Raw genomic sequence first — 12005 nt, 5'->3', positions numbered from 1 at the left:
AATAAAATGGCAATAAATACATATCTATAAACAACTTATAAATTGACCAGTTTAAAATCGCCTGTTGGTGAATTCGCTTTCTGGAACTGATTTTTTCAGGGAAATGGCCTAACTCCTTTAGTTAGAATCAGTTTGACTTTATTACTGTGACTGAACAGTGGGAAATTGTATCGTTTATTAAGGTAGAGAATATAGGAAGGGAATGTTTTTAAAGAAAGGTAGTGATATAATTTTTTAATGTGTAGAATTTTAGTTGACTGTTGGGGGTTCAGATGTGGATCTAAATACAAATTTAGAAGTCATCAACAGGAGATAACAAGACATGGAAGTGAACAAAATCAGGAGCTCATCGAAGCTGTTTGACATTAAAGTGTCTCAGCTGTTGTCTCTTCTCTCTGGCCAGGTCTCTGTTTCTTCTTGAAGCTGGGAATCCTGTATGTAGGGATGGGTTTAGTACCATATTCATGCAACTTTGATTACCTACCAGAAGGCTAAGACCTCATGCACAGATATGAGACATATATACAGACTTTCATTATATGTAAATCTCCACATGCCCCATGATGTTCCCTGTATAGTATATAGTTCACGTTAGAAATAAAGAAGGAAGCCATTTTCCACGGATTCAGGTTTTGGAAAGGCGACAGTACTGCACAAACAGAGAGACAAAATAGCTGTTTCTATTCTGTGTTAAAACAAGTCATCAGGTAACATGGCTTTAGAGAAGCCCTGCTGAAGATGCATCTGGAAATGAGGTTGCCATGGAAACTGTCTCTGATGTTGCAAAATCCCCCTAGAGCTTTCAGAGAACCCCCAATTTTGTCTTTGCACTTGGATCTCAAGAAGAGCTTATTTTAATATCATTTTGATGAATTATTTTCCTCCTTTTTGTTCAGTGGGATCGACAACAGGGATTGGGATCCATCAGAGTTACTGTGGGTAGTGGACAGTTCTCAGTGAAAGCAGAGTAAATAGGCAGATGAGGCACCATGATTGTTGAGTCTTATCTGGGGGTGAGCAAGTCCTCGCTGCTACACCTGCACATCCTCAGAAACACACACAGGCCTGTGTGCAGTGGTTTTAGTTGGACTTGCCTGGAGGAAGATGGATTCTGCCTTTGTGGTTTGATTTCCTATCTTCCCCAAAAGAACTGCTGCCATGAACATAGGATGAAACCTATATAATCCACTGGCTATAAAATCTTGCATCCTTGCCCGGCCAGTGTGGCTCTGTGGTTGAGCGTTGACCCATGCACCAAGAGGTCACCAGTTCCATTCCCATCGGGGCACATGCCCCGTTACAGGCTCGATCCCCAGCAGGGGGTGTGCAAGAGGCAGTTGATTGATGTTTCTCTCATCAGTGTTTCTCTCTCTCTCTCCCTCTCCCTTCCTCTCTCTCTACATTCAATAAATACGTATATATTTTTTTTAATCTTTCATCCTGAATATGTAAAAAAAAAACAACCCTGGTAAGGGGTGTAGACTGCAAGTTGCCCCACTAAACTGTGTTAGTCCCTATATAAGTGAAATTCCTTCTTAGACAATTTGACAATGTGTGTGGGTCACAGTAGCCAGAACTGTTGCCTGGAGACAAAATTGGGTGCTGTCAGTAACATACATCAAATGCCTGTGTTTGCTTAAGAAACCCTGCAAGATCCTTGGCCCCCATACAGTTTAGAGTTGGACAGACCAGAATTTGACTCAAGGTTCTGGAACCTACAAGCTATTGTGTGCTCCTCACTTTTAAACTGGAGATTGATAGGTCTAACCTACATGGTTGTTGTGAGGAATAAACACAGTAAAATTATTTATGTGTTGCTTTGGGTTGTTTGGATGAGGGTGCCAGATCAAATACACAGTATACAGTACCAGATAAGTGCTCAATACAAGCACAAGCCTTATTTTTACCACAGAGCTTTGCTCTTAATTGTACTTGGAAAGATGTAACCTGAATGACAGGTTAGGCCATTAAAAGCCCCATCAAGCATTACCAAGAGCCTAAAAAACACTTCTTCTTCCTGAGGGAGCAGTGATCCTGAGGGAGCCTCTGTAACTAGGTCACTGCGGGCTCTGCTCCAGAATAAAACTCCTCAGTCCCCACTTACCCATCGGTGTTATCCAAGGTGCTGTCTCACCGCCAGAAGCTGGACAGGAGGCTAAGGTCAAAACCAGGCCGGGATCACAGGAGAACCAAAGCCACCTGGAGGTTTTCATTTCTAAAGGAGAGAAGCAGAAGCAGAGGGGCCTGAGCTCTGAGCTGTCACCTCCTTCCCACCAGGGGGTGGCCATCTGAGCCTCCAGGAGAGAGATGGGTGGGAGCCGGCGCAGTGCAGCACAGTGACTCCAGGCAGAAGGAGGGGAGTGCCTGCCTGGCCTGGTCAGTCCTGGAGCAGAGAGGTTAACCTCCAACCCCGGGAGCCAGACTTGCCTGGGTCCCCTCTGCTGCCACTTAGAAGGACTGGGACTTGTGCAAGGAACTTACTGGTATTCCCAGTGTCCTCATCTGTTAAAGGGTTTATTCAGAGCGCCCGAGAGCATTGAAACAGTGCCACTGGCATAGTTAGCGCTGGGGTCAACGTTCCTTAGGTTGAATTAGTCACTTTACCGTTCTACTCCAGGATTATTTTCACACATTATTCCACAGCCAGCCCAGCTAAAGACGAGGCAACAAGACCTCATCTTCCTGTTCTGATGAGCACTGACAGAAGGTGGACGGTCTAGGCAGGGCCCACTGGGCTCAGCCTCTCAAGAGCACCCGAGAGAAGGTCTTTACAGAACCTGAGTGAGGGCTTTAGAGGGAAGGAAACGCCAGAAGAGGGCAGGCTGCAGGGTCACCCCAGCTGGGTTTTGTGGACTTCTCCTCAGTTGGATTCGCCCTTACCTGGGAGGCAAATCTCACCCTCAGTTACTGGAATGGTTCAAGCCACTTTGGGACCCTAAAGACAGAGATGCAGGTACAAGAAAATACCATCTTCTTTCAAGTTCAAAACCTGTGTTCGAATGCTGTTCTCAAGATTGGGTTTCCTCCCCTCTCTTTCTCTAAGCAATTCTTGTCCTTTTCCCTCCCAGGCCCTCCCGGAGGAGAATGGCTGCAGATAACGCCTCCTTGGTGACAGAGTTTATCCTCTCGGGCTTGACAGACCAGCCAGAACTCCAGCTGCCCCTCTTCTTCCTGTTTCTAGGTTTTTACATGGTCACTGTGGTGGGGAACCTGGGCATGATCACGTTGATTGGTCTGAACTCTCACCTTCACATTCCCATGTATTTTTTCCTCTTCAACTTGTCCTTCATAGATTTGAGTTTCTCAACTACCATCACCCCCAAAATGCTGACGAGTTTTGTCTCCAAGAAGAACGTCATCTCCTATGCAGGATGTGTGACTCAGTTCTTTTTCTTCTGTTTCTTTGTGTTTTCCGAATCCTTCATCCTCTCAGCCATGGCATATGACCGCTATGTTGCCATCTGCAAGCCACTGTTGTACACGGTCACCATGTCTCCGCAGGTGTGTTTATCTCTTTTGCTGGGTGTCTATGGGATGGGGATTTGGGGGGCTGTCACTCATATAGGAAATATAATGTTTCTGACCTTTTGTGCTGACAACCTTGTCAATCATTATATGTGTGACATCATTCCTTTCCTCGAGCTGGCCTGCAACAGCTCTTACATAAATTTGCTGGTGGTCTTTTTTGTTGTGGCCGTTGGCATTGGGCTCCCTATTACTACCATTTTTATCTCTTATGGCTTCATTCTTTCCAGCATTTTCCACATTAGCTCCATTGAAGGCAGGTCCAAGGCCTTCAGTACCTGCAGCTCCCACATAATTGCAGTTTCTCTTTTCTTTGGTTCAGGAGCTTTCATGTATCTCAAACCGCCTTCTGTTTTACCCCTGGACCAGGGGAAAGTGTCTTCTCTGTTCTACACCATTGTGGTGCCCATGTTGAACCCCTTAATCTACAGCCTGAGGAATAAGGATGTCAAATTAGCCCTGAAGAAATCCTTGGACAGAATAACTTTCCTTTAGAAAAGAAAAACTAGGAATTGAGAAAACGGATAAGGAATTTTTAATTAGAGCGTTAGTATTACTATTTTTATTTTTGATAAGGAATTCAAGCTTCATGCTTTTCTATTCTATATATAAAGGAAATTTTAACTGTCCCAAATGGGTTTATTCTCTCTCATTCTCATCCCCTAAATCTTCCTTCTTTATTTTATGAAATAGTTTCTGCGATTACAGAGTACCCAGTATTGAATGGGGCTTCAGAATCACTTAGTCTAGAATTTTATATAATACATCACACTTTAGAGAGGCAGAAGTATTTGAAGGTTGTCCGGGAAAATAGAGCTTTCTGGTGGCAGAGCTGGAACTGAAATCTCAGCTTGAATCCCAATCCAATTTGTTTTCCCTTATGTCATGTTTTCTTGCCCCACCTCTTTCTTGGAAGATTTCGTTTCACATGTTATTTGACCCTGCACGTGCAAATTTCAAATGTATTAACAGTAATCTCATGCTACTTTCACAAAATAATTTTAATATAGCACCTTTCGCAAGAGAGTGGGAAGTGAAAACTTTTGTTGAGTTAGTCTTGGCAAAATGACAAAATCAGTGTCTGATAAATTTTGTAGTGTTTTTGCCAAATGTGTGTTGTTGGTTTGTATCCATGTATTTGCTTTTGAGTTTTAAAAATAGTTGACTTCAAAAAAATATTTTTATTGATTTTTAGAGGGAGAGGTGGGGGGAGGAGAGAGAGAGAAACATCAATGTGAGAGCAGAACACAGATTACTAGCTCCTGCACACTCCCCACCGGGGATGGAGCCCACAACCCAGGTATGTTCCCTGACCAGGAGTCGAACTGGCAACCATCAGGAGCACAGAACTATGCCCAACCAACTGAGCCACACCAGCCAGGCAAAAAAAATAGTTTACATCTTTACTGAAGTATAAAAAAACATACGTTCATAAACACCTATCCTAAGTGTACAGTTCAGTCAGCTCTCATCTGATCAGGGAACTGAATGCTACTAGCACCCAGAAGCCACCTGTGTGCTCTTTTGTAATAACTGCCATTTCCCAAAGGGTAATCATCATAACTTCTAACAGCATCGTTTAGTTTTGCCTTATACTCTACAAAAATGGAATTGTGTGTGTGCTCTTTTGTGTTGGGCTTCTTTTGCTCTGCATCATATTTGTGAGAACCATCCATTTGTGCCTGTTTTGTACTTAATATAAATGGAATTACATGTATGCATTTTTTGTGTCTGGATTCTCTGCTGAACATTTTTAAAATATATATATTTTTATTTATTTCAGAGAGGAAGGGAGAGGGAGAAAGAGATAGAAACAGCAATGATGAGAGAGAATCATTGATCAGTTGCCTGCTGCATGCCCCACCCTGGGGATCCAGCCCATAACCTGGGCATGTGCTCTGACCGGGATTCAAATGGTGACCTTCTGGTTCATAGGTTGACGCTCAACCACTGAGCCATGTCAGCTAGGCTGCTCAACATATTTTTGAGATTCATCCATGTTATTGTGCATATCAAATTTTTATTCCTTGTATTGTTTAGAAGTACAACAATTTGCTTATCTTCATCAATTGATGGATAATTGGGTTTCTGGCTACTGTGAACATTCTAATTTGTATCTTATGGGGAAATATACAGTATATTTGCATTTCTTTTGGTTATATACCGGTGAGAATTGGTAAATTGGGATTACTTTGCATATGTTCATCTTTATTAGTTTTCAAAGAGGTTGTATAATTTACATTTCATCAGCAGTTTGTGAGAGTCTTAATTGCTCCACATCTTTACTATTATGTTTTTGTAATTAAAAATCAATTTAGCCATTTTGCAAGGTGTGTAGTAGCATTGGGTTGAGGTTTTAACTTGCATTTCTCTAATGATGAATGCAGTTGGCCACCTTGACCGTTCCAATGTCTTCTGTTGTGAAGTGTATGTTCAACTTTTTCCTGCTTTTCTGCTAGGTTGTCTATCTATTTATTATTGATTTGCAGGAATTCTTTTTATATTTTGCGTATGAGACCACTATCAGATATGTTTTGTTTATGTTTTTCTCACTCCATTGTTTGACTTTTCATTCTCTTAATAGCCAGAAATTCATCCTTTTCAGGTAGTCAATGTAGCTAGTGTTTTCTCTTAAGGAGAGTGCTTTATGTACCCTATTTAAGAAACTTTTGCTTATCCCAATGTCCTAACATTTTTTCTGTTCTCTAAATGATTTTAGCTGTTCTCTAAATTATCTTTCTTTTATCTTTATCATGTGCTTCAGTCATTTGGAATTAGCTTTTTAACATATGGTCTGAGATGTGGATTAGAGACTAGAAATAGCAGCTAGAGGGGATTAGAGAGATTAGAGACCAAAGCTAAGATCATCCACACCCTCATATTCCCAAATATTATGTATGGATGTGAGCATAGGACAGTGAAGAAGGCTATTAGGAAAAATATTGATTCATTTGAAATATGATGTTGGAGGATGTAGAGGGCCCCTGGGAAGGCACATGGACATTTCTCTAAGAATTGTTAGCTGAATCTGGGGCCACAGGCAGAGCCACGTCCTGGATACACATCTTACCCAAAAGGCAGAAGTGTTCTCAGGTTGACCTTCATCTTTGCCCAGGTGCCTGGGAGTGGGTTTTATTATGTAAATCCAGCCAAGCACCAGGAATGAATAGGACTCAGGCCGCCCAGAAGTGACCTTACAAGAATGCAAATCAGCGACTTTGTCTTGACCTTTGGTGAAACTTCCTGGTATTGGGGGTATAAAATAAACACATGGTTTCGGTGCTGGGTCCCTGTCTCTCTGTCTTTCAGTCAGAAGAGGACAGTGGTCCCACCCGGTCCCAGCTTTCCCTTCCATCTTTGTGTCTTGTCTCTTTCTTTCGTAGTCTCAAATCCCCAGCCGCCCCTACTCAAAGAACCTACCACTCTCTTTCCGCACTGGACGTGGAAAAGAGAGATCCCTCCAGGAGGAGAACTGTATGGATACCCTGGACTGCCAGAAAGATGAACAAGTGGATCCTAGAGAAATTAAGCCTGAAACATCATTGGAGGCAAAAATGATAAGACTAAAACTGTCCTACTTCAAGCACATCATAAGAAAGCAGGGTTCTTTGGGAAAGACAATAATGCTGGGGAAAAATAGAAGGCACTAGGGACAGAGGAAGACCAAATGTGAGAGGGACTGACTCCATAAAGGAAGCCATAGGCTCGAGTCCACAGGAGCTGAGCAGGCCTGGTGAGGACGGCATGGTGGACATCACTCATTCATACGCTTGCCAGAAATTGGAACTGACTCCATGGCATGTAACACACACATGTCATAAGGGCTCAAGATACATGATCTTTCATGTGGCTATTCAGTCAGTACAGTTTATTAAAAAGAGCATCCATTTCTCATTGTAATACAGTTTGACGTTTTCATAAATCAAATGACAATTTGTCTATGTAACAACAGTAAGACTATCTTAACTGCTATTAAGGTCTTTTCCCCTATAGCAGTGGTTCTCAACCTTCCTAATGCCGAGACCCTTTGATGAACCGCTGCCCTATAGTGTAAATGTCCCAGATTTATTGCTCCTCAAGATTGTTCTGCTACTCTTGACATTTTGCATTTCTATATGAATTTGATAATCAGCTTATCAGTTTCAGAATTTTTTATTGAGACTGCTAAATCTCTAGCTTAATTTGAGGAAAATCGATATCCTTCCAGTATTGAGGTTTCAAATTTATGAACAAAATATATCCCTCTATTTAGGTCTTCTTTAATTTCTATTCCTAGTGATTTTTAGTTTTCAGTGTGAATGTCTTACACATCTTTTGTTATGATTTATTCTTAGGTATTTGATCTTTCTTGTTAATATTATTAAGAGTACTTTTTAAAAAAATTTATTTTCGCCGAAACCGGTTTGGCTCAGTGGGCGTCAGCCTGCGGACTGAAAGGTCCCAGGTTTGATTCCGGTCAAGGGCATGTACCTTGGTTGTGGGCACATCCCCAGTAGGGAGTGTGCAGGAGGCAGCTGATTGATGTTTCTCTCTCATCGATGTTTCTAACTTTCTATCTCTCTCCCTTCCTCTCTGTAAAAAATCAATAAAATATTTAAAAAATTATTTTCTACTTATTGCTAATATAAGGAACTACAACTGATTTTTGCATATTGATCTTTATCCAGCAAACCTTTTAAATTCATTTATTGATTCTAATAGTTTGTAGATTCTTTTGGATTTTCTGTCTACCCAACCATGTCATCTGTGAAAAATGATCATTTATTTTCTAACCTTTATGCCTTTAATTTCTTTTTGAAAATGTATTTTCCTTGCCTTATTGCACTGGTTAGGACCTTCAGTACAATACTGAATATAAGTAGTGATAGTAGGTATCCTTATCTTATTTCTTCTCTCTCTCTCTGTCTTTGGATATTCTTTTTTATATTAAGTTCTCCTATATTCCTACTTTACTAAGTGTGATTAATTTGATGTTCAATTTTTCAAAATACTTTTCTTTATAATTTGAGATGTTCATATTATTTTTTTCTCCTTATAGTTGTTATTGTGATGAGATGTACTGATTTGTTTTTGAATGTTATACTAGTCTTGCTTTCCTGGAATATATTTTATTTGATTCTGATATATCCTCTTCATTTTTGGTGGTTTCAGTTTGCTTAAATTTTTTTAAAGGATTTTGCATTTATACTTATGAAAAAGAGCAAGCTGGATATTATTTTCCTTTCTTGTAAGGACTTTGGCAGGTTATCCTGGCCTCACTAAGAGAGTGAGGAAGTATTTCCTTTTTATCTATTCTTGGAAAAGTTTGTGCAAGATTCGTGTCAGTTATTCAATTTTTGGAAGGATTTGCAGGTGAAGGCATCTAGTTTAGTGGATTCAAGTTCTTGAATAAATATTTGACTATTCAGGCTTTCTAGCTTCTCTTCTATTAGCTGAAATGCAATCGTTTCTAATGCTGCATAAAAATTGCACTGAAACCGAGGGCTTAAAACAACAAACATCTCAAAAATTCTGTAGATCAGAAATTTAGAAGCATCTTAGTTGGGTTGTTAGGCTCAGGGTCTCTCGTGAGGTCCAATCAAGATGTTGACTGGAGCAGCAGACATCCCAGGGCTTGACCTGGACGGGAGGGTCAGCTTCCAACCTCATCCCGTGATTGTTGGCTGGCGGTCTCAGTGCCTTGTTGGGTGTTGGCTGGAGTTGACAGGAGGCCTCAGTTCCGCATCAGGAGGCCCTCAGCAAAATTCCCCAGGTAGTATATGTTCATTGTAGAAAAGTAGAAGTTCAAATAAGCAAAAATAAAATACCACTTTCCTGCTCCTTGGAGACTAACACTGGTAATGACTACCCTTCTCGATTTTTTTCAGTGCATATATTCATTTACATGTTATAGGTATATATGTATTTTAAAAAACATTTTAGCCTGGTTTTTAATGTAGCACTTTAAAATACACTGTCTCATTCGAGTCCTATAATAATAATGCCAGCACTAACTGTATTTCTTTTTCCTAAGTGTAGGAGTCTTTAAATCCTTAGGATGTGGTTAAAGAGAATAAAATCTGCATTGCATTTTGAACTTTATTTGTTACATTATTGGTGGTGAGGTATTTAAGAAGCATTTAACTTCATGATAACTACTACCAGAGGTAGCTAAGATTATTTGAATATTATTTCTATTTATTACAAAGACAAAAATACATTTCCTCTAGATAACAGTAGATTAAAAATTCTTATGTATCCCCTTCTACCTCTTAAAACAATCCAAAAGATAGAAAATCCACCTTAAATATGCCATTACCAGAATTCAAAGTGCTTTACAAAGCAGGGCAGATGGGAAAATCCTAGACAGAATTGTTTTCATTTTTACTCCCATGGTCATCTAATGGTATAAATAGAAAAAATATGACCCACATATTTGATATGAGCTATTGCAATTATTACCTCTAGTTTTACTACCATCAGAGGCTCAGGATTGCTGTTGATGAGAAAACACTTAGAGATGAAGGAAAACAAATGGTTGGAAATATCACACATTAAAAACAGGAGTTCATGAAAGCCTTTTTTTTTTTTTTTTTCATAAAATTGCTTTAAGTCTGTAAATACCTGTGCTGAGGAAAAATGGAAGTCTCCTGGAAATTTTAGAAGATGCCTTGGTTTCAACAATCAGGAAATAAATGTCAGAAAAAATGAGAGAACCATACAGATTTATTTCTAGTCTTAAATTTAATCAAAGGGGCTATTGCAGGAGTAAAAAAAAAATGGGTCCCTGAGATTGGGAGACCCGGGCGTATGTTTATATGTCTATGGGCAGAGCCTCTCATGGGATGCAGTCACTTCAGAGACTGGAGTCCTTGCTGAAGGAACAATTAAGTCTTGGTTTATATCTCTGCTGTGAATCATGTTTTGTCTCCCAGGTGTGGTAATTTTCCTTTGATAGAGTTATCTTTCAGCTTGGGAAACTTAGAATCTAAAGCTAACATTCAAACATTTTATGAACAACCCAGTCATCAACTGTGATCACCATGATCACCATGATCACCATCATTACCACCACTGTCATCATCATCATCATCATCATCACCATCATCATCATCACCATTACCATCACCATCACCATCACCACCACCATCACCACTACCACCACCACCACCACCACCACCACCAAAACCACCTCAGTCATTACCATCAACATCATCACCACTTACTATCATTATGATTACTTATCATTACACATAATTAACTAGGCTTAAAGGGGTTTTAAGCAAAATCAAATATTTTACTAAAACCTGCCATACAATTTTAGCCAAGCAATGTGAATGTATAAGGAACATTAAACTGTCACCCTGGCCCAATACCTACACACTGACAGTATAGAATGGCAGGAGGTTGAGAGACACAAGAAAACAGACTTATAAGAACTCGTCATACATATATCCTCATTCTTAAGTGAAATATGTTCATAAGAAAATGTACTTTTCAAAAATACATTCAGTAACATATTATCCATGAAAATATTGCTAATGAAGATTTTTATTAAACTACTAGAGGCCTGATGCATGAAATTCATGCAAGAATAGGCCTTCTTTCCCCCGGCTGCTGGCACCGGCTTCCCTCTGGTACCCAGGACCCGGGCTTCCCTTGCAGTCCAGAAGGACGCCCAGTCTAATTAGCATATTATGCTTTTATTATTATAGATTTTGAAATAATTATAGATTCACATGCAGTTGTCAGATATAACATAGAGAGATCCTCTGCCCCCTTTGTACAGTTTCCCCAGTGGTAACATTTTGCAAAATTCACTACAACCTCACACTCAGGATTGTGCAAATTGCCACACACAATCCACTGATCTTACTCAGGTTTCCCCAGTTTTGCCAGTACTCATCTGTATATGTGTGTAGTTGATGCAATTTGATTGCATGCATAGGTTCATGTATCCACTACAGCTCAAATAAAAACACATTGCTTTCATTTTCTAATATTTCAAATAATGTTTTAGTTTTTTATTATCCTCCAAAGGTGACCAGTGAACAGTTATTTTTCTTTAGTTTATTTATACTCTCACTAATTTAAACATATTTTATGGTTTCACTCTACTGCAATTATTCTTGTTTTGTTGCCAAACTTTTTCTTTAGCCTGCAGAATTCTCTTCAGTTTTCCTCCTGTCTTTTGACAATGCTATTAGTCTCTAATCGCTTCCTTGTTATCTGATGTGACAAGATGTTCCAAGCTCATCTCATATGTTTCATTCTTCAGACCAGGAAATAACCCATTTCCTCCAGAAACTTGGTTTCTTTTAGAAGTAAAATGGTGTCTCAAGGCCAAAAGTTAGGTACCATAGAGCCTCATTTTGGGAGTAATGTGTGTTCTTGTGTTTCTCTGATGGAGAGTGATGAACAACTTACTGAAGTCTATCCTAGTGCTTTTGATGGACTCTGAGATATATATGTAAGACATTGTATACATGTTTAAGTATCAG

General features: G+C 39.7%; 1 protein-coding gene across 1 annotated transcript; it reads left to right on the top strand.

Moving 5' to 3' along the window:
• Positions 1–3075: 3075 nt before the first annotated feature.
• Positions 3076–4020, top strand: LOC138997654 (olfactory receptor 8B12-like). The gene has a single exon (XM_070399381.1). It carries the CDS (start codon positions 3085–3087, stop codon positions 4018–4020), a length of 936 nt encoding a protein of 311 aa, XP_070255482.1. The 5' UTR covers positions 3076–3084.
• Positions 4021–12005: the final 7985 nt, after the last annotated feature.

The sequence above is a fragment of the Myotis yumanensis genome, unplaced genomic scaffold (genome assembly GCF_028538775.1).
Source record: "Myotis yumanensis isolate MYYU_CA2020_CCGP unplaced genomic scaffold, mMyoYum1.0.hap1 SCAF_19, whole genome shotgun sequence".
In the NCBI taxonomy this organism is placed as follows: Eukaryota; Metazoa; Chordata; class Mammalia; order Chiroptera; family Vespertilionidae; genus Myotis; species Myotis yumanensis.
Note: the sequence above shows the minus strand (reverse complement) of the source record. Positions and strands in the feature narration are given on the sequence as shown.